The sequence below is a fragment of the Mesoplodon mirus genome, assembly GCF_964341445.2.
Source record: "Mesoplodon mirus genome assembly, chromosome: 12".
Lineage (NCBI taxonomy): Eukaryota > Metazoa > Chordata > Mammalia > Artiodactyla > Ziphiidae > Mesoplodon > Mesoplodon mirus.
In genome coordinates this window covers 36,360,760-36,381,922 of record NC_138988.1, presented here as the reverse complement: position 1 = coordinate 36,381,922, position 21,163 = coordinate 36,360,760, and the positions used below count along the sequence as shown (strand labels likewise).

Sequence of the window (21,163 nt, the reverse complement as noted above, 5' to 3'; positions counted from 1 at the left end):
TGAGGGAGGCTCCAGGCCTGCCCATCCCAACTCAGGCCCCTGCCCTGCTCCCTCCTCCCACAGGTTGGGGGGCACAGGGGTGCTCACACGAAGCTGAAAGGACTGTTGGTGATGAGGAACAGCTGTTTCCCGTGCGCCACCAGGCGGCTCAGGACGGCGAATGTCTCATCCCCTCGCAGGATGTACTTCTCTAATGGGGGGAGATGGCAGCTTGTGAGGGCCAGCCCTGTACCCTGCCCAGGCAGGCCGCAGCAGGGCAACCATCCCCCCTTACCCATGTCCCGCTCGATCCACTGGTACATAAGGCCCTTCACGTGCACATCTCGGATGGCGTCCTGGGGGCAGTGGAGGACAGTGAGGCCACAGTGGAGCCCAGGAGGACCTGCCCTGCTGTGGCTGGACTTCACCTTCCCTGCCACACTGGGAGGCAGGCCTAGCGCCCTCACCGTCACATCCTTATAGAGGTGTGCTTGGTCAAACTCCAGGCCATGGCCCAGGAAGTGGTCCACCACGCAGGAGAGCAGTGCCATCTCTGGCAGCGAGAAGATGTCCATGAACTGCTTGATGGAAGGACCCTGAGGAAGGACCACTGACTCAGCAAGCCCCAGCTCCAGAGACCCAAGAGCTCCAAATCTGTCTTGGGACACTGGTGGAGGGGCACAGCCTGTGGGTCAGGGCTGGCCCACCAGGGTGTGGGCACTGCCTCCCAGGGAGCCAGCACCCACCGTGAGGTCACGGAGCTGGCTGCCCTGGGCAGTGGCAGACAGAGTGAGTACCTTGCCATAGAAGCCACTCATCTGGTACAGTGGGATGTGCTGGGTGCCCCCATATAGGTTGATCACCTCTTCGTCTGGTACAGGCTGAAGGCCCCTGGGTGGATGCAGAGATCACCAGTTTGAAGTGGTCCTGAGCCCGGGCCACGGTGTAGGGTGGGGGACAGTGGGGTGATGCAGGACAGTGTGGACCTGGAGCAGCAGGCTGGGGTGGGGTCAGGGCAAGGTCAGCACTGACCTGTAGGCTGTCCCCAGTTGCACATAATGGAAGGCATCAATCTTCATCAGAAGACTCTGAGGGCACCAAGGGAGTAAGATGGGCAATGAAGGAGTTTGCCATTAGCTCTGAGCCAGCTTTTGCTAGCCCCCATGCCGAAGCCCCAGATGGATGGTACCAAGGGTATCGTGCACGCCAAGAGGAAGCTACAGCTCTGAGGCCAACGAGTAGAAAGATGAGCACCGCCCCCGCCCGCACAGCAGACGGGAGGCTAAGGAAGTAGTTCTGATATACATCCAGTCAGGAGGGGCCAGGGAGTCAGTGGTCTAGCCACTCACCTTCTGAATATCATAGTGGAGGCCACGGATGGCAAAGCTGGGGTTGTAGTCATACTTTCGAATCCCCTCCGGGTACTGTCAGGGGAAATCAGGTCAGGCCTGAGCCAGCAGGACGGACAGACCTGCTGGCTGGGCAGCTGCCTCAGGGGATCAATTCAGCCACCCATCCAGGGGCGCCCCATGATCCGGCCTGGGACCCCTACCTGTTTGACCTCACCTTGTAGTGCTCAATCAGGATGTCACGGGCGGCAGTGAAGATCTCTGGGTGCAGTGTGTCCGCATACTGGGCCAGTGTGTAGTCATAGTCGAAGCCGTAGACCTCGACATCGCGCAGGCTGATCTCGTTGTTGGCATAGATGGCCGCTGGGTTCAGGAGACTGCAGACCTCAGGAGGCAGGAGGTCTAGAGGAAGGAGGTGTAAGTATAATGAGAATAATCAGGAAACACCCTAAAATGCTACTCTTAGCTCAATGCAGCATTAGGTCAAACTGAGGCTCAGAGAAAAGTCACTCGCCCAGGGTCACATGGGTGGGGTAAGGACCCTATGGGTCCTGGATTATACCACCGCCTGCCGCCTACCAGTTGCTCTGAGCCATGCCTCGTCCAGATTCTCATAAGCCCCATGGGACACTTGGCTATGCTCTGACACTTTCCACCTTGCCTGAAGCTGGGGTTGGGACTTAGGAACATTATCAAGGTGAGGGGTACTGGGTAGCTCCGCTGCTGCTCAGGGCCCCAGCTCTGTGCACCCGCCACAGGTCTCACAGTGAGGCCCCTCTAATCAGATTTCAGCTGCCCACCAGCCCACGTAATGACATTCACTGCCCCTGGGACTGAGCAGGACCCTGTGGGGCTCCTGGGTACAGAAGCCTTTCTGTCCCCCGTTTCTTGTTTATAGGGAACAGACTACAGCCTCCATGACCTTCCCCGGGTTCCAAAGGGCAGATTTGAACAGCTGCTAGTAGGGAAGGGAAAGGATGGGGAGACAAGTGAGGAGCAGCCAAGAAACAACCTGAGGCAAGGTTTGAGGAACCAGAGAAGCTCATCAAGATTAGGAGACCAGGGCTTCCTTGGTGGCGCAGTGGTTAAGAATCCACCTGCCATGCAGGGGATATGGGTTTGAGCCCTGGTCCAGGAAGATCCCACATGCCACGGAGCAACTAAGCCCGTGTGCCACAACTACTGAGCCCGCATGCTGCAACTACTGAAGCCCATGTGCCTAGAGCCTGTGCTCCACAACAAGAGAAGCCACTGCAACGAGAAGCCTGCGCACCACAACGAAGAGCAGCCCCTGCTCACCGCAAATAAAGAAAGCCCGTGGGCAGCAATGAAGACCCAGTGCAGCCAAAAATAAATAAATTAAAATAAATTTAAAAAAGAAAAAAAAAAGATTAGGAGACCACCTGAGGCAAGATTAAAGGAGTGCAGACCCTGCACACACCCTCATCTTATCAGCAACCCCACCCTTGAACGATTGCTATAAAAACTCCTCACCAATTCCTCCCCGGTTGGGAGATAGTTTTTTGGCACAGGAGCCTGCTGTGCCCTTTGCCCGCCAAAGCAATAAAGCTATTCTCTTCTACTTCACCCAAAACTCTGTCTCTGAGATTCGATTCGGCACTGGTGCAGGGAGACTGAGTTTTTAGCATCAAATTTGGCACCCAACATGGGGCTGACTCGCAGACAGTCCTGGTGGGGGGGGATTCCCTTGCTTGACTGGACGCTCCAAGATTTTCTCCATGACAGCCTCATTCAAGAGTGGCTGAAAAATTCCTTTAGAGGCCAGAGCACCTGGGACCCTTGCCTGGGAAGGCTGAGCCCCAGTCATACCCCATCGGCCATCCTGGCAGCTGAAACTCAAGGCAAGGCTAGACAGTGGAAGAGTGGTCCCGCTAGGGACCACCCTAGCGGCTGCCAAGGCCATCTTTGCCTTGAGGACGTTCCTCTCTTCCTCCTGCCTGGACCACCCTGGACTTCCAACTCCAAGGAATTATTTTGGGGAAGCATAAAAGTAGCATTTGGGATGTCACGACACCTCGGCTAGCATTTGGGGAAGTCCCCCAGGGTGTACTCCGTGGGCACTTTGACCCTGTCTGTTTGGGGGAACCTTGGTTCCCATTTGGGGGATTCTCCATTCCAGGAAATCCCATCTGAGAGGCGTGCTGCTTGGGCAGAGGTCACGGGCTAAGTGGGACTAGGAAGCCCATTTGGTTTTGGTTTCTGTTTGAGTTTTTGGTTTCTTTGGTTTGAGGCTTCTGTTGCTGGCTAGGATTTTGGTTTGTTCTTGGTCTGAGCGTGAGTGTTCTTTCAATCAAACATGGGAAGTGCTTCTTCTTCGATTCCATCTGATAGTCCCCTGGGGAAAATTCTGGCAGACTGGTCAACCTATAGCTATCAACCTATGACTAAAAAGAATGAGATTCTAGTGTAATCTGTTTGGCCAATGAACATTCTTAAAAGTAATGAGAGGTGGCCTTTGTGTGGTAGCCTAAGTTATTATTCTATTCTTCAGCTAGAATCGTTTTGTCACAGGAACGGAAAGGCTGGGAATTCTCTCCACTCCATCTGGGCTAGCCACTCCGGGCTCTCCAAGAGCCAACTCTGGGTTGGTTCTTTTTCAAGAACTGAGCCAATCTGTTTGGAAACCTTTGTCTGGGAGTTCAAGCAGAATTTTTAAACTACACCTCCTCTAATTTTCTGTGTGGCCATAGCTTATCTGTCGTTTGTGCTTTTGTGTGTATTGTTTTGGGGTGAGCCGCTCTGGCTTGCGCAGGGTGGGAAAATTCTACCTGCTCATTGTGAGCCACTTTGAATTCTGTCTGGGAGTGGAAATGGAATCTTTGGGCTACACCATGTCTGATCTTTTGTTTGTGGGACCACGTTTGTTGTTTGTATGTGTGTGTGTCAGTACTTGCACTGACCGGTTGAGACATCTTTCGTGAATAACAGAGCTCACGTGTGACAACATCAGTGTATCCTTCCCTATTGCGTGGGGCTTTGCCTGTGGAGGAATGTTGGTTGGGATTTTCCCTTTTGGACTAGCCTTGTTATAGGTGACCAGAGCTCTGTTCAATCTCTGTACACCCCCTAGGGTATTTTTACAAAACTGGGAGCTCTTCAGCTATGCTCCCATGAAAAGGAATTGGTATTTCTTTCCCCCTGTGCCTAGGTTCTCAGGAACACATGTTATCTAGACCATCTCTAGTTCCTGAGACTGAAGAAAAAGGGCAGGGGAAAGAAGGCCTTATTAAACTCAAGTGGAAAAACTGAGAGATCTCTGGTTCTGTCTTTATGTAGAAGTTAACTTGTAAATGAGCTCTGTTTAATTGACTTAAAAGTAAGAGCTTACAAGTTAAATCTAAATGTCTAAAAAGTTGGACCACACGATCTGGGAAATATTCAATACTGAATTGATATCTGTTACTGAAGGTAGCTTAAGCTTGTTGGTTTAATTAATATAGACATGTCTATTCTTAGAATCATCAGTGTTAAATAAAGCAAACGAGGTTAAGAGTTTTTGGGTAGACTTCCGGGGAAGATGGCGGAAGAGTAAGATGCGGAGATCACCTTCCTCCCCACAGATACACCAGAAATACAGCTACACATGGAACAACTCCTACAGAACACCTACTGAACGCTGGCAGAAGACCTCAGACCTCCCAAAAGACGTCCTCTGGCGACCTACACACACAGGTGGGGCCAAATCCAAAGCTGAGACCCGGGAGCTGTGAGAACAAAGAAGAGAAAGGGAAATCTCTCCCAGCAGCCTCAGAAGCAGTGGATTAAAGCTCCACAATCAACTTGATGTACCCTGCATCTGTGGAATATATGAATAGACAACGAATCATCCCAAATTGAGGAGCCGTGTGGATGAAAGGTTCTTGGTGCTGCAGCCAGGAGTCAGTGCTGTGCCTCTGAGGTGGGAGAGCCAACTTCAGGACACTGGTCCACAAGAGACCTCCCAGCTCCACATAATATCAAATGGCGAAAATCTTCCAGAGATCTCCATCTCAACACCAGCACCCAGCTTCACTCAACGACCAGCAAGCTACAGTGCTGGACACCCTATGCCAAACAACTAGCAAGACAGGAACACAATGCCACCCATTAGCAGAGAGGCTGCCTAAAATCATAAAAAGTCCACAGACACCCCAAAACACACCACCAGACGTGGACCTGCCCACCAGAAAGACAAGATCCAGCCTCATCCACCAGAACACAGGCACTAGTCCCCTCCACCAGGAAGCCTACACAACCCACTGAACCAACCTTAGCCACTGGGGACAGACACCAAAAACAACGGGAACTACGAACCTGCAGCCTGCAAAAAGGAGACCCCAAACACAGTAAGATAAGCAAAATGAGAAGACAGAAAAACACACAGCAGGAGAAGGAGCAAGATAAAAACCCACCAGACCTAACAAATGAAGAGGAAATAGGCAGTCTCCCTGAAAAAGAATTCAGAATAATGATAGTAAAGATAATCCAAAATCTTGGAAACAGAATAGACAAAATGCAAGAAACAGTTAACAAGGACCTAGAAGAACTAAAGATGAATCAAGCAACGATTAGAAACACAATAAATAAAATTAAAAATACTCTAGATGGGATCAATAGCAGAATAACTGAGGCAGAACAACGAATAAGTGACGTGGAAGATAAAACAGTGGAAATAACTACTGCAGAGCAGAAGAAAGAAAAAAGAATGAAAAGAACTGAGGACAGTCTCAGAGACCTCTGGGACAACATTAAACGCACCAACATTTGAATTATAGGGGTTCCAGAAGAAGAAGAGAAAAAGAAAGGGACTGAGAAAATATTTGAAGAGATTATAGTTGAAAACTTCCCTAATATGGGAAAGGAAATAGTTAATCAAGTCCAGGAGGCACAGAGAGTCCCATACAGGATAAATCCAAGGAGAAATACGCGAAGACACATATTAATCAAACTGTCAAAAATTAAATACAAAGAAAACATATTAAAAGCAGCAAGGGAAAAACAACAAATAACACACAAGGGGATCCCCATAAGGTTAACAGCTGATCTTTCAGCAGAAACTCTGCAAGCCAGAAGGGACTGGCAGGACATATTTAAAGTGATGAAGGAGAAAAACCTGCAACCAAGATTACTCTACCCAGCAAGGATCTCATTCAGATTTGATGGAGAAATTAAAACGTTTACAGACAAGCAAAAGCTGAGAGAGTTCAGCACCACCAAACCAGCTTTACAACAAATGCTAAGGGAACGTCTCTAGGCAAGAAACACAACAGAAGGAAAAGACCTACAATAACGAACCCAAAACAATTAAGAAAATGGGAATAGGAACATACACATCGATAATTACCTTAAATGTAAATGGACTAAATGCTCCCACCAAAAGACACAGATTGGCTGAATGGATACAAAAACAAGACCCATATATATGCTGTCTACAAGAGACCCACTTCAGACCTAGAGACACATACAGACTGAAAGTAAGGGGATGGAAAAAGATATTCCATGCAAATGGAAAGCAAAAGAAAGCTGGAGTAGCAATTCTCATATCAGACAAAATAGACTTTAAAATAAAGACTACTAGAAGAGACAAAGAAGGACACTATATAATGATCAAGGGATCGATCCAAGAAGAAGATATAACAATTGTAAATATTTATGCACCCAACATAGGAGCACCTCAATACATAAGGCAAATACTAACAGCCATAAAAGGGGAAATCGACAGTAACACATTCGTAGTAGGGGACTTTAACACCCCACTTTCACCAATGGACAGATCATCCAAAATGAAAATAAATAAGGAAACACAAGCTTTAAATGATACATTAAACAAGATGGATTTAATTGATATTTATAGGACATTCCATCCCAAAACAACAGAATACACATTTTTCTCAAGTGCTCATGGAACATTCTCCAGCATAGATCATATCTTGGGTCACAAATCAAGCCTTGGTAAATTTAAGAAAATTTAAATTGTATCAAGTATCTTTTCCGATCACAATGCTATGAGACTAGATATCAATTACAGGAAAAGATCTGTAAAAAATACAAACACATGGAGGCTAAACAATACACTACTTAATAACGAAGTGATCACTGAAGAAATCAAAGAGGAAATCAAAAAATACCTAGAAACAAATGACAATGGAGACATGACGACCCAAAACCTATGGGATGCAGCAAAAGCAGTTCTAAGAGGGAAGTTTATAGCAATACAATCCCACCTTAAGAAACAGGAAACATCTCGAATAAACAACCTGACCCTGCACCTAAAGCAATTAGAGAAAGAAGAACAAAAAAACCCCAAAGTTAGCAGAAGGAAAGGAATCATAAAAATCAGATCAGAAATAAATGAAAAAGAAATGAAGGAAACGATAGCAAAGATCAATAAAACTAAAAGCTGGTTCTTTGAGAAGATAAAATTGATAAACCATTAGCCAGACTCATCAAGAAAAAAAGGGAGAAGACTCAAATCAATAGAATTAGAAATGAAAAAGGAGAAGTAACAACTGACACTGCAGAAATACAAAAGATCATGAGAGATTACTACAAGCAACTCTATGCCAATAAAATGGACAACCTGGAAGAAATGGACAAATTCTTAGAAATGCATAACCTGCCAAGACTGAATCAGGAAGAAACAGAAAACATGAACAGACCAATCACAAGCACTGAAATTGAAACTGTGATAAAAAATCTTCCAACAAACAAAAGCCCAGGACCAGATGGCTTCACAGGCGAATTCTATCAAACATTTAGAGAAGAGCTAACACCTATCCTTCTCAAGCTCTTCCAAAATATAGCAGAGGGAGGAACACTCCCAAACTCATTCTATGAGGCCACCATCACTCTGATGCCAAAACCAGACAAAGATGTCACAAAGAGAGAAAACTAGAGGCCAATATCGCTGATGAACATAGATGCAAAAATCCTCAACAAAATACTAGCAAACAGAATCCAACAGCACATTAAAAGGACCATACACCATGATCAAGTGGGGTTTATTCCAGGAATGCAAGGATTCTGCAATATATGCAAATCAATCAACGTGATACACCATATTAACAAAGTGAAGGAGAAAAACCATATGATCATCTCAATAGATGCAGACAATGCTTTTGACATAATTCAACACCCATTTATGATAAAAACCCTGCAGAAAGTAGGCATAGAGGGAACTTTCCTCAACATAATAAAGGCCATATATGACAAACCCACAGCCAACATCGTCCTCAATGGTGAAAAACTGAAACCATTTCCTCTAACATCAGGAACAAGACAAGGTTGCCCACTCTCACCACTCTTATTCAACATAGTTTTGGAAGTTTTAGCCACAGCAATCAGAAGAAAAGGAAATAAAAGGAATCCAAATCGGAAAAGAAGAAGTAAAGCTGTCACTGTTTGCAGATGACATGATACTATACATAGAGAATCCTAAAGATGCTACCAGAGAACTAATAGAGCTAATCAATGAATTTGGTAAAGTAGCAGGATACAAAATTAATGCACAGAAATCTCTGGCATTCCTATATACTAATGATGAAAAATCTGAAAGTGAAATCAAGAAAACACTCCCATTTACCACTGCAACAAAAAGAATAAAATATCTAGGAATAAACCTGCCTAAGGAGACAAAAGGCCTGTATGCAGAAAATCATAAGACACTTTTGAAAGAAATTAAAGATGATACAAATAGATGGAGAGATATACCATGTTCTTGGATTGGAAGAATCAACATTGTGAAAATGACTCTAATACCCAAAGCAATCTACAGATTCAATGCAATCCCTATCAAACTACCACTGGCATTTATCACAGAACTAGAACAAAAAATTTCACAATTTGTATGGAAACACAAAAGACCCCGAATAGCCAAAGCAATCTTGAGAACAAGAAACGGAGCTGGAGGAATCAGGCTCCCTGACTTCAGACTATACTACAAAGCTACAGTAATCAAGACAGTATGGTACTGGCACAAAAACAGAAAGATAGATCAATGGAACAGGATAGAAAGCCCAGAGATAAACCCACGCACATATGGTCACCTTATCTTTGATAAAGGAGGCAGGAATGTACAGTGGAGAAAGGACAGCCTCTTCAATAAGTGGTGCTGGGAAAACTGGACAGGGACATGTAAAAGTATGAGATTAGATCACTCCCTAACACCATACACAAAAATAAGCTCAAAATGGATTAAAGACCTAAATGTAAGGCCAGACACTATCAAACTCTTAGAGGAAAACATAGGCAGAACACTCTATGACATAAATCACAGCAAGATCCTTTTGGACCCACCTCCTAGAGAAATGGAAATAAAGACAAAAATAAACACATGGGACCTAATGAAACTTAAAAGCTTTTGCACAGCAAAGGAAACCATAAACAAGACGAAAAGACAACCCTCAGAATGGGAGAAAATATTTGCAAATGAAGCAACTGACAAAGGATTAATCTCCAGAATTTATAAGCAGCTCATGCAGCTCAATAACAAAAAAACAAACAACCCAATCCAAAAATGGGCAGAAGACCTAAATAGACATTTCTCCACAGAAGATATACAGACTGCCAACAAACACATGAAAGGATGCTCAACATCTTTAATCATTAGAGAAATGCAAATCAAAACTACAATGAGATATCATCTCACACCAGTCAGAATGGCCATCATCAAAAAATCTAGAAACAATAAATGCTGGAGAGGGTGTGGAGAAAAGGGAACCCTCTTGCACTGCTGGTGGGAATGTGAATTGGTACAGCCACTATGGAGAACGGTATGGAGGTTCCTTAAAAAAGTACAAATAGAATTACCATATGACCCAGCAATCCCACTACTGGGCATATACCCTGAGAAAACCATAATTCAAAGAGAGTCATGTACCAAAATGTTCATTGCAGCTCTACTTACAATAGCCAGGAGATGGAAACAACTTAAGTGTTCATCATCGGATGAATGGATAAAGGAGATGTGGCACATATATATAATGGAATATTACTCAGCCATATAAAGAAAGGAAATTGAGCTATTTGTAATGAGGTGGATGGACTTAGAGTCTGTCATACAGAGTGAAGTAAGTCAGAAAGAGAAAGACAAATACCGTATGCTAACACATATATATGGAATTTAAGAAGAAGAAAGAATGTCATGAAGAACCTAGGGGTAAGACAGGAATAAAGACACTGACCTAGTAGAGAATGGACTTGAGGACATGGGGAGGGGGAAGGGTACGCTGTGACAAAGCAAAAGAGAGGCATGGACATATATACACTACCAAACGTAAGGTAGATAGCTAGCGGGAAGCAGCCGCATAGCACAGGGAGATCAGCTCAGTGCTTTGTGACCGCCTGGAGGGGTGGGATAGGGAGGGTGGGAGGGAGACGCAAGAGGGAGGGGATATGGGAACATATGTATATGTATAACTGATTCATTTTGTTATAAAGCAGAAACTAACACACCATTGTTAAGCAATTATACTCCAATAAAGATGTAAAAAAAAAAGAGTTTTTGGGTAAACTCTTTATGAATAAGTATTTTAGGAAGTCTACTTAAGAATAATCTCTCCTGATGCTTGGTAACTTAAAATTGTAGAGTTGTGCTAAATTAAGTTAAATGATGGAAGTTTATTGAATAGGTAGGCCATTTCCAAGTAAAATAAGGTACTGAAACATTAATTACTGAATACTGGCTTCCTTTGCAGAGAGACTAAAGGTATGTAGGAACTAAAGGTATTTGGTGCCACCCTGTGATTCTGTAGAAGAAAGCACATGTCTGGGACTTCCCTGGTGGTCCAGTAGTTAAGAGTCTACCTTCCAATGCAGGAGATGCGGGTTTGATCCCTGGTTGGGGAACTAAGATCCCACATGCTGTGGGGCAACCAAATAAGCCCACACGCTCTGGAGCCCGCGTGCCACAACGAGAGAAGCCCCGCACGCCGCAAAGAAGAGCACGCATGCCACAACTAAGACCCGACACAGCCATAAATAAATAAATAAATATTTAAAAAAAGGAAAGCACGTGTCTTTAGACATTATTGGTATTTATGTTTATAAATCTACAGAGTGCTGAAGACAATTCACTGTTGCTTAAGGAAAGTAGGTTGTATGTTTTGAACAAAAGATGGTATGAGGAATGGCACTGCATTTTCCTAAGGAAAAAAAAAAGTGATTTTTGCCCTAGAGCTGGTTGATTTTGAATGGAAAAGGGGCAAAATGTTTACAGAAAGTTGTAGAAGATCTGCGGAAAAGGAAAAGGAAATTTAGTTGGGTAAATGAATTTTGTTGGGAGTGGGCTGGGACAAGACGATTTGGTTTCTTCCTCTAAAGTTTTCTTGAAATACTGCTTTTGATAACAGCTTGTGAGTTCCTTTGCCTTTAAGTGATCTGTATTCACCTTTAAAATCTTTTCACTTTGGTTAAGTAAATAGCATTGTTTGGCAGTTTCTAAAAGTTCTTTTGACCTCCAGCTAACTTTGAGATGCTTCAGAGGGCCCCTGAGGCATCTCAGAGAGAGACATTTAATTAAGATTTGGTACAAATCAAATATAATCAGTTGTAATTCTGGTTATTGTAACCAAGTTTCTTTATCGATTACATTGTAATCAGATGTTTAACTGCATCCTTTAAGTCCTTCTGTCATTTATAGACAGTTATTGTACTCTGATGCTTTTGCAGAAGTGCTTCATCTTCAAGATTTATGCGAAGGACCTTCTGACAAATATAAGTCTCTCATAAATTTCATATCATACCACTGAGCTGGGTCTACTGCTTAAGGCACATGTACAATGCTTGTGTGACAATTGGGTATAAATGATAAAATGTATGTCCTATAAAATGTTTCCTCATTAACGTATTACCTCTGAGCTTGTTCAGGATACCTGATCAGTTTTCCCCCGGTGTGGATTAACTAGGCAAATATAAAGGAGGCCTAGTATGGAGGGACATGATCTACAACCAGGTCAAACAGCTGTATCACCCGGGCATTGGGGGACAGCTATTTTGATTATCAATGCTTTCTACTGAAAGATTTGCAACCAGAGGGAAAATGATGAAAAAAATCTGCATGTGTTGAGGTGTGGGGAAGTCACTGGCTTATACATGGTTTAACTTTAAAAAAAGGCCTGTTTTGTGGCCTTTCAGACACGCATTGTACATCTGCTTTGACAATGAGGAGGGGAGTGCATTTGAAAGTCAAAATGGAGTAACTATGGTAAAACTAATTGACCATTGTATATGTGATTTCGGACATATTCCTGTATTGCTGCGAACTTGAATTTTCTGAGCTACATCAGACTTGGGATGCCACAGGGATTTAAAAATTCCCCCGCCCTCTTCAACGAGTTTTTGGCTAAAGATTTACAAGGATTGCACGTGGATCAAGGTTGAGTAGAGGCCTTCCCAGCCAGAACAGAAAAAATATCAGAAGTGACAAAAGCTCTTCTTAAGGACATTATTCCTAGGTACAGCCTTCCCTCTACTATTCAGAGTGACCATGGATCTGCTTTCATAGCAGAAATAACACAAACAGTAAACAAAGCTTTAGGTATATAATGGAAACTTCACTCAGCACGGAGACGCCAATCTATGAGAAAGGCTAAGAAGATGAATCACACCCTGAAGCACTTTTGCTAAGCTATGCCAGGAAACTCATCTAAAATAGAACAAGGGCTTGCCAGTTGCTCTCCTCCATATGTGGGTGGCCCCTAGAAGCAGGCGAGGATTGAGCCCTTAAGAAATTATGTACAGGAGACCATTCTTGGCTCCTAAGAGTAAAGAAAGAAAAACAGTTCATGGTGCTGGGAAAGTTGGACAGCTGCATGTAAATCAATGAAGTCAGAACACACCCTCATACCATGCACAAAAATAAACTAAAAATGGCTTAAAGACTGAAACGTTAAGACATGACACCATAAAACTCCTAGAAGAGAGCACAGGCAAAACATTCTCTGACATAAATCATACCAATGTTTTCTTAGGTCAGTCTCCCAAAACAAAAATAAACAAATGGGACCTAATGAAACTTACAAGTTTTTGCACAGCAAAGGAAACCACTCAAAAAATAAAAAGACAACCTACGGAATGGGAGAAAATATTTGCAAATGATGCGACAGACAAGAGTTAATCTCCAAAATATACAAACAGCTCATACAACAACAAAAAAACAAACAACCCAGGGAATTCCCTGGAGGTCCAGTGGTTAGGACTCTGCACTTTCACTGCTGAGGGTGCGGATTTCATCCCTGGTTGAGGAACTAAGATCCTGCAAGCTGCACAGTGCGGCCAAAAAACAAACAACAACAAAAAACCAAAAAAAAAAAGAAAAAAAAAACACCAATCAAAAAACAGGCAGGGGCCTCCCTGGTGGCGCAGTGGTTGAGAGTCCGCCTGCCGATGCAGGGGATACGGGTTCGTGCCCCGGTCTGGGAGGATCCCATATGCCGCGGAGCGGCTGGGCCCGTGAGCCATGGCCGCTGGGCCTGCGCGTCCGGAGCCTGTGCTCCGCAGCGGGGGAGGCCACAGCAGTGAGAGGCCCGCATACCGCAAAAAAAAAAAAAAAAAAAAAAAAACAAAAAAAAAAAAAAAAAAAAAAAACAGGCAGAAGACCATAATAGACATTTCTCCAAAGAAAACATTTAGATGGCCAGTAGGCACATGAAAAGATGCTCAACATCACTAATTATTAGAGAAATGCAAATCAAAACTACAATGAGGTACCACTTCACACCGGTCAGAATCCCCATCATTAAAAAGTCTACAAATAGGGCTTCCTGGTGGCGCAGTGGTTGAGAATCCGCCTGCTAATGCGGGGGACATGGGTTCGGGCCCTGGTCTGGGAGGATCCCACATGCCGCGGAGCAACTAAGCCCATGCGCCACAACTACTGAGCCTGTGCTCTAGAGCCCGTGAGTCACAACTACTGAGCCCGCGTGCCGCAACTACTGAAGCCCACGGGCCTAGAGCCCGTGCTCTGCAACGAGAGGAGCCACCGCAATGAGAAGCCCGCGCACTGCAATGAAGAGTAGCCCTCACTCACCGCAACTAGAGAAAGCCCACGCACAGGAACGAAGACCCAACACAGCCAAAAATAAATAAATAAAATAAATAAATTAAAAAAAAAATTCTACAAATAACAAATGCTGGAGAGGGTGTGGAGAAAAGGGAATTCCACTCTCGGTGGGAATGCAAGTTGGTGCAGCCACTATGGAAAACAGTGTGGAGGTTCCTCAGAAAACTAAAAATACAACTACTATATGATCCAGGAATCCCGATCCTGGGCATATACCCAGACAAGACTATAATTCAAAAAGATACATGGGGCTTCCCTGGTGGCGCAGTGGATGAGAGACCGCCTGCCAATGCAGGGGACACGGGTTCGTGCCCCAGTCTGGGAAGATCCCACATGCCGCGGAGCGGCTGGGTCTGTGGGCCATGGCTGCTGGGCCTGCACGTCCGGAGCCTGTGCTCCACAACGGGAGAGGCCACAGCAGTGAGAGGCCCGCGTACTGCCAAAAAAAAAAAAAAAAAAAAAAAAACCAAAAACCAAACAACAACAACAACAAAAAAGATCCATGCACCCCTATGTTCACAGCAGGACTATTCACAATAGCCAAGACATGGAAACAACCTAAATGTTCATTGACAGATGAATGGACAAAGAAGATGTGGTAAATATATACAATGGAATACTACTCAGCCATAAAAAAAGAATGAAATAATGCCATTTGCAGCAAACATGGATGCAACTAGAGATTATCATACTAAGTGAACTAAGTCCGAAAGACAAATACCACATATATCACTTATATGTGGAATCTAAAATAGGGCACAAATGAACCTATCTACAAAACAGATTCACAGACATAGAGAACAGACTTTTGGTTGCCAGGGGGGAGGTGGGGAGGCAGAGGGATGGACCAGGAGTTTGGGGTTACTGGATGCAACTGTTACATTTAGAATGGATGAACAGGGACTTCCCTGGCAGTCCAGTGGTTAAGACTTTGCCTTTCAATGCAGAGGGTGTGGGTTTGATCCCTGGTCAGGGAGCTAAGATCCCACATGCCTCGTGGCCAAAAACCAAAACATAAAACAGAAGCAATACTGTAACAAATTCAATAAAGACTTAAAAAAAGAAATGGTCCATTATAAAAAAAAATCTTAAAAAAAAAAGAATGGATAAACAACAAGGTCCTACTGTATAGCACAAGGAACTATATCCAATCTCCTGGGATAAACCATAATGGAAAAGACTATAAAAAAATAATGTAGGGCTTCCCTGGTGGCGCCGTGGTTAAGAATCCGCCTGCCAATGCAGGGGACACGGGTTTGAGCCCTGGTCCAGAAAGATCCCACATGCCACGGAGCAACTAAGCCCGTGCACCACAACTACTGAGCCTGCACTCTAGAGCCCATGAGCCACAACTACTGAAGCGCACACGCCTAGAGCCCGTGCTCCGCCACAAGAGAAGTCACCGCAATGAGAAGCCTGCATGCCACAACAAAGAGTAGCCCCCACTCGCTGCAACTAGAGAAAGACCGCGCACAGCAGCGAAGACCCAAAGCAGCTTAAAAAAAAAAAAGTATGTATGTGTATAACTGAGTCCCTTTGCTGTATAACAGAAATTAGCACATTGTAAATCAACTATACTTCAAATAAATAAATTAAGCAGGATGTACAACAGATTGGTCAATTGTTAACCGCTATGCATGAGTTTGCGTCTCACAGGTCTCCCCCTCGCCTGGAAGCTCCCTTTTCATCCCTTCAAAGCAGGAGACAGGGTGCTGCTGAAAGTGTGGAAAGAACAAGAACCTGAGCAGCAGCTTGCAGAGAAATGGAAGGGAGCCTGTGATGTTCTTACCACTCATACTTCTCTGAAATTGGATGGAGTAAAACCATGGGTACATCACACTAGAGTAAGATGATCACCAGAGACTGACCAGCCACGCCTGCCTTCAGCCAGCGAACAAGACCCCTAAGAAGTGGACATCTCACCCTTTGGGAAACCTTAAGTGTTTGTTCCAACAAGTGGAATGAAGTTTTGTTTTCTTATTCTTTCTCATACCTTTTACTTTCCCCCACAAAACTATAGATTCATATGCTGATTCTCTTGATAATTCTTAACTGCTGGATATGTGGTGAGCTTCCTATTTCCGGGTCTTCAGGATTGACTTGGTGAGTTTTCTCCCTTACAGGGAATTGTTTGGAAACAACCGGCTACAACAGCCCAGTTCCAGACTGGGTTTCTGATTTATTCTCCTGAATTTCTAAGGAAGTGAGATCTACACCGTCTACTAAAGATCCAGTTGTCACTCGTTTTACCTTTAACTTGGGTCTGTTGCACCAAAATGGCGGACTAAGGGATTGAGATCTTAATCATACAGGACTCCTCGGATCCAGGACTAGGAATTCAAGTATTTCTAATATTTCTTTCTTTCTTTTTCTTTAATAAATTTATTTATTTATTTTTGGCTGTGTTGGGTCTTCGTTGCTGTGTGCGGGCGTTCTCTCCTTGCAGCGAGCGGGGGCTACTCTTCATTGCAATGCACAGGCTTCTCATTGTGTTGGCTTCTCTTGTTGCGGAGCATGGGCTCTAGGCGTATGGGCTTCAGTAGTTGTGGCATGCAGGCTCAGTAGTTGTGGTGCATGGGCTTAGTTGCTCTGTGGCATCTTCCCGGACCAGGGCTTGAACCTGTGTCCCCTGCATTGGCAGGCGGATTCTTAACCACTGCACCATCAGGGAAACCCTCTAATATTTCTAATTTGGTATCTATGACCAGTTTCAGCAGGAAATAGCCTGAGTGGCCATCACCCTATTCCCTGAAAGATTTGGGGAAAGATAAAATTGAAGTGGGATTACAACCGAGTCCCTCTGCCAAGTTTATGATTAACATTTCTATCCAAAACGATTATTCCTTATCTTGTCCAACATCTGTTTTCCTCAAGACTGAGGAGAGGAGTATCAAAGAAAAGGGGGGAGTGAAACCAAGCAGGACCCTGTGGGGCTCCTGGGCACAGAAGCCTTTCTGTCCCTCATTTCTTGTTTGTAGGGAACAGACTCCAGCCTCCATGACCTTCCCTGGGTTCCAAAGGGCAGATTTGAACAGTTGTTAGTCAAGAAGGGAAAGGATGCAGAGGCAAGGGAGGAGCAGCCAAGAAACCACCTGAGGCAAGGTTTGAGGAACCAGAGAAGCTCATCAAGACTAGGAGACCACCTGAGATGAGATTAAAGGAGTGCAGACCCTGCTCACACCCTAATCTTCTCAGCAACCCCACCCTTGAACCATTGCTAGAAAAACTTACCAACTCCTCCTGGGTTGGGAGATAGTGTTTTGGGGCAGGAGCCTGCTGCGTCCCCCTGTGCCTGGCAAAGCAGTAAAGCTATTCTCTTCTACTTCACCTAAAACTGTCTCCGAGACTTGATTCAGCACTGGTGCACAGAGGCCGAGTTTTCAGCATCACCTCTAGGCAGGGAACATTGCTAATTATGACAGGTGGGACATGTGGTGGGTTCTGGGTCATTACCCAGGCTGCTCTCCTCTGAGGATACAGTCATAGCCACCCCCAATCCCCTGGCTGCTCCCTAGGGGGCTGAGGGTTCCCAGGCTTATCTGCCTTGGTTTCCCCATCTGTGCAGTGGGGGAGGTGGATGGGGAAAGGGCACGGGCTTTGAGGTCAGAGAGAGCAGACCGAGCCCTCCCTCGCATGGCTGTGACCTCAGGAAAATTACCACACCTTACCTTTTGGGGCTCAGTTTCCTTGTCTCTAAAGGGGGAATAAAAATTGTACCAACCTACAAAATTAAAAAGAGGGTCATACAGAACGTGCTCTGGGCAGCATTCCCACCTGGACCCGTGGCAGATGTAGGATTAAATGGGCAATGCACCTCTGGAGCCCATGTTTCCCTGTCCCCCGTTTCCCTCAAGGAAACGGGTTGCAGGGAATCAGAGGGGAGCAGGCAGGACCAGGCGCACACACAGCACACTGCCTTGCAGGGGCTCCAGGTAGCCCCGTTCTTGAGACCTCTAGCCTGTGGCTGAGGCCCAAACAGCCCAAGCCTCCAGGGAATTAATTTTTGTCTCAGACACAAGTTGTGGTCTTGAAGCAGAAGCCCTTGGCCATGGAGCAGACATTTGCCTCAGAGGTCCCTTTGGAACACAGGCTTCACACCCATCCCCTTTCCTTTGGAGACAAGTACAGAGTGTGGGTGGGGGAACAGGTGTAGCTGGTTCCTCTGGTGGCCCTTAGGCCTGGAAGAGCAGCTGCTTCAGATTCATGGGTGCAGATGGAACACTCCTCACCTGGGTGCACATGAAACACAGCTGACATCAGCTATGAAGCTGCTTCTGAGATGTCCCTTCCCACGGTCCTGAGTTCCTGGGTGCCATCTGTGACTCTCAGCACAAAGCCAAGTAGTTCCCCAGGAGGGCAGGGGTCTGCTTGGCTGTGCAGCCCCTTCCTGGCACTGAGTTCTGGCCAAATCCAGGCTTTCGCCTCTGCCCTTGAGGATATTCCCAGGGATGGACCACCCTCCCAGGAACAAAGCAGGATCGGGAAGCAGCCCACAGGTCTGGCCTCCTGACCCAGCTTCTAGACTGAGAAAACCATAGCTCTGGGGACCAGAAGGCCCCAGTTTCTTCCACAGGGCTCTGGTGGTGCATGGGGTCAGGTGAGGAGATACGCCCCCCACCTGCAACAGCCTCCCAAATTCACTGGTCTCACTGTCCAGCCCCCACCTTCCAGGCCAACTCCTCTCAATGGCAGCCATGAGACTCACTTGTGGGGGCCATCCTCCCAGCTGCTGCTGGTGCCTTAGAGCTCACTCCAACCCCATGAGGTGATCACACTTATTCCTCCATCATCCAGAGGAAGAAACTGGAGTGCAGCGAGGTAAAGTCACTTGCTTCAAACCATCTAGCAATAGGCCATGGAGCTGAGATTTGAATTCAGGTCACCCTACCTGCCTCAATCACTTTGCCCCTCCACCTAGCCTTCCAGTGTCACCACACTGAGGCTGGGGGGGGAGGGGCTGGCCTGGGGCCTGGCTCCCCGGCAAATTTTGCCCACAGGCATCAGCATGTCTCAATGTCCAGAATCTCCCCCAAGAAAACCCAGCCAGAAGGGGACAGTTAGGACCCAGGGGTGCAAGGCTGGTCCATCCCGGCACTCATTATGGCATCTTGGAAATGACCTTGCCCTTATCACATCAAGAGGAATTTGGGGGGGTCTCTGTGAAGATCTGAAGATCCAAGTGGGCCCTGAGTGATAAAGCCCACTAGACTTCCCTATGTCTCTCCCCCACACCTACAATGCAGGCTTCTCAGGCTGCTCTACAGAGGGTCTGCTCGAGGCCCAGAGCAAAGACAGCTCCTTAAACGGCACCCCATGTATGCCCTGTCCACTGGGTGGCGGGGGGAGGCAGGGATGGTCCTGATAGAGGCTCAAGGGCTTCAAAACCACCATTCCTCAGGGCTTATTCTGCCTTCAGCTCCTCAAAATGTGAGTCCTGTCCACCCACACTACTCCCAGGTCTCTACTCAGCTGGAGTGGAAGCCCTCGTTCAGGCAGATGGAATCTTCCAGACAGGACCACTTTGTCTTATCAGATGACAAAAGCTATGCCACTCGCGGAGGGGCTCCTCCTGAAGTTGCCCCGTCCATTCCTGGACTCTTTCCGAGTCAGCACCACAACCCTGTGACAGAGGCCCCAGGACTGTTTTCCGATGTAAGACACTGAGGGTCCGAAAGGAAGAGGCTTGCTGAGTGCCACCCAGCTGGTCAGTGATAGGGCCAAGCCCCAACCACATCTGTCTGCTAAAGAGGCAGGGCCCCAGAGACCAGAACAAATATTCAGCCCTCTGGCCTCACCAGGGTGCCCTGGGGCCTCATCTGCCCGTTTTGCAGAGGGAGAGAGGATAGAGGAGTAAGTGCCCTGGCCAAGGAAGCAGCAACCCTTCTGGATTCCAGGGGACTTGGGCGACTTGGTGTCGTTTCTCCAAACAACGCCTTCCCCTCCTGGGCTGAGAGCGCGAGACTCCAGGGCGGAATCTAGAAGCGTCCGAAAAGTCTAGTCGGCATCTTTTGAGTCGGGAGTCTCTAGGAGCCCGCTCCGGCCAGCGCCGCCGGCTGGCTGGCTTTGTCCCCAGTACTCCCGCCCCAACTAAAGGCCCCGAAGAGAACAAGGGGTTGGGGGCGTTTCCGCTTCGGCCTCCCAACAGGCGGGACCCTGAGGAAAGACGGCGGGGCCCGCCTTCCGGCGGCCGCTACAGGAACCCCGAGCTCCTGAACACTGAGCGGAGGGACAAACCGCGCACCCGCCCGCCTCCGGGCGTCCCCAGAAGCCCCCAGGACCCTCCGCCGGAGTCCCTCCCGAAGGGCTGCCCGGCCTTAGGGCTCTGGGGCCCTGGCGAGCCCCACCACGGTGCTCCCCGCGAGGAGCGGCGCCCGGGACGACTCGGGAGTGGTGCCCTGGAACTCGGTCCGTCGGTCCGTCGCCCAGGCTCGCGTGTGCCGCCGAGAGGGCTACACGCCCGGCGCTCCTCCCGCTCGGGCTAACCTACCGTGCACCAGTCTCCGCATGTCCTGGTATCGAGCCCACAGGTGTGCGCTGGGCTCGGCGCCGCCGGCGGGCGCCGAGCGCGGGGCGCCGGGGCAGTGGGCGCCGGGACCCGGGGGGCCGCAACCAGGGCAGGAGGGCGAGGACGAGGCGGCTCGCGGCCCGCCGTGGTCTCGGCGCGGCAGGCAGCGCCGAGCGGCCGCCCGCAGCCCCACACCCGACATGCCCGCTGCGCGCCGCCCGCGCTGCCCTCAGCCCTCCGGCCCGTTCGCCGTCCTACTACTGCGCGCCC

At 47.1% G+C, this 21,163-nt stretch overlaps 1 protein-coding gene across 2 annotated transcripts in view; it reads right to left on the bottom strand.

Annotated features, from left to right (window-relative positions):
- NT5DC2 (5'-nucleotidase domain containing 2) overlaps positions 1–21,163 on the bottom strand; it is a 24,165-nt gene extending 3,002 nt beyond the window's left edge. Inside the window, exons 1-8 of one of the 2 annotated variants that reach the window (XM_082639614.1) lie at positions 20,876–21,163; positions 1,546–1,730; positions 1,329–1,403; positions 1,012–1,067; positions 777–870; positions 447–575; positions 275–335; positions 88–190 (exon numbers count right to left, since the gene is read on the bottom strand). In XM_082639614.1, the coding sequence (XP_082495740.1) occupies positions 88–190; positions 275–335; positions 447–575; positions 777–870; positions 1,012–1,067; positions 1,329–1,403; positions 1,546–1,730; positions 20,876–21,095 (923 nt within the window). In that variant the 5' untranslated portion in view covers positions 21,096–21,163. Of the gene's footprint in view, positions 1–87; positions 191–274; positions 336–446; positions 576–776; positions 871–1,011; positions 1,068–1,328; positions 1,404–1,545; positions 1,731–20,183; positions 20,275–20,875 lie in introns of those variants that run through there. The other variant, XM_082639615.1, reaches the window with a different exon arrangement.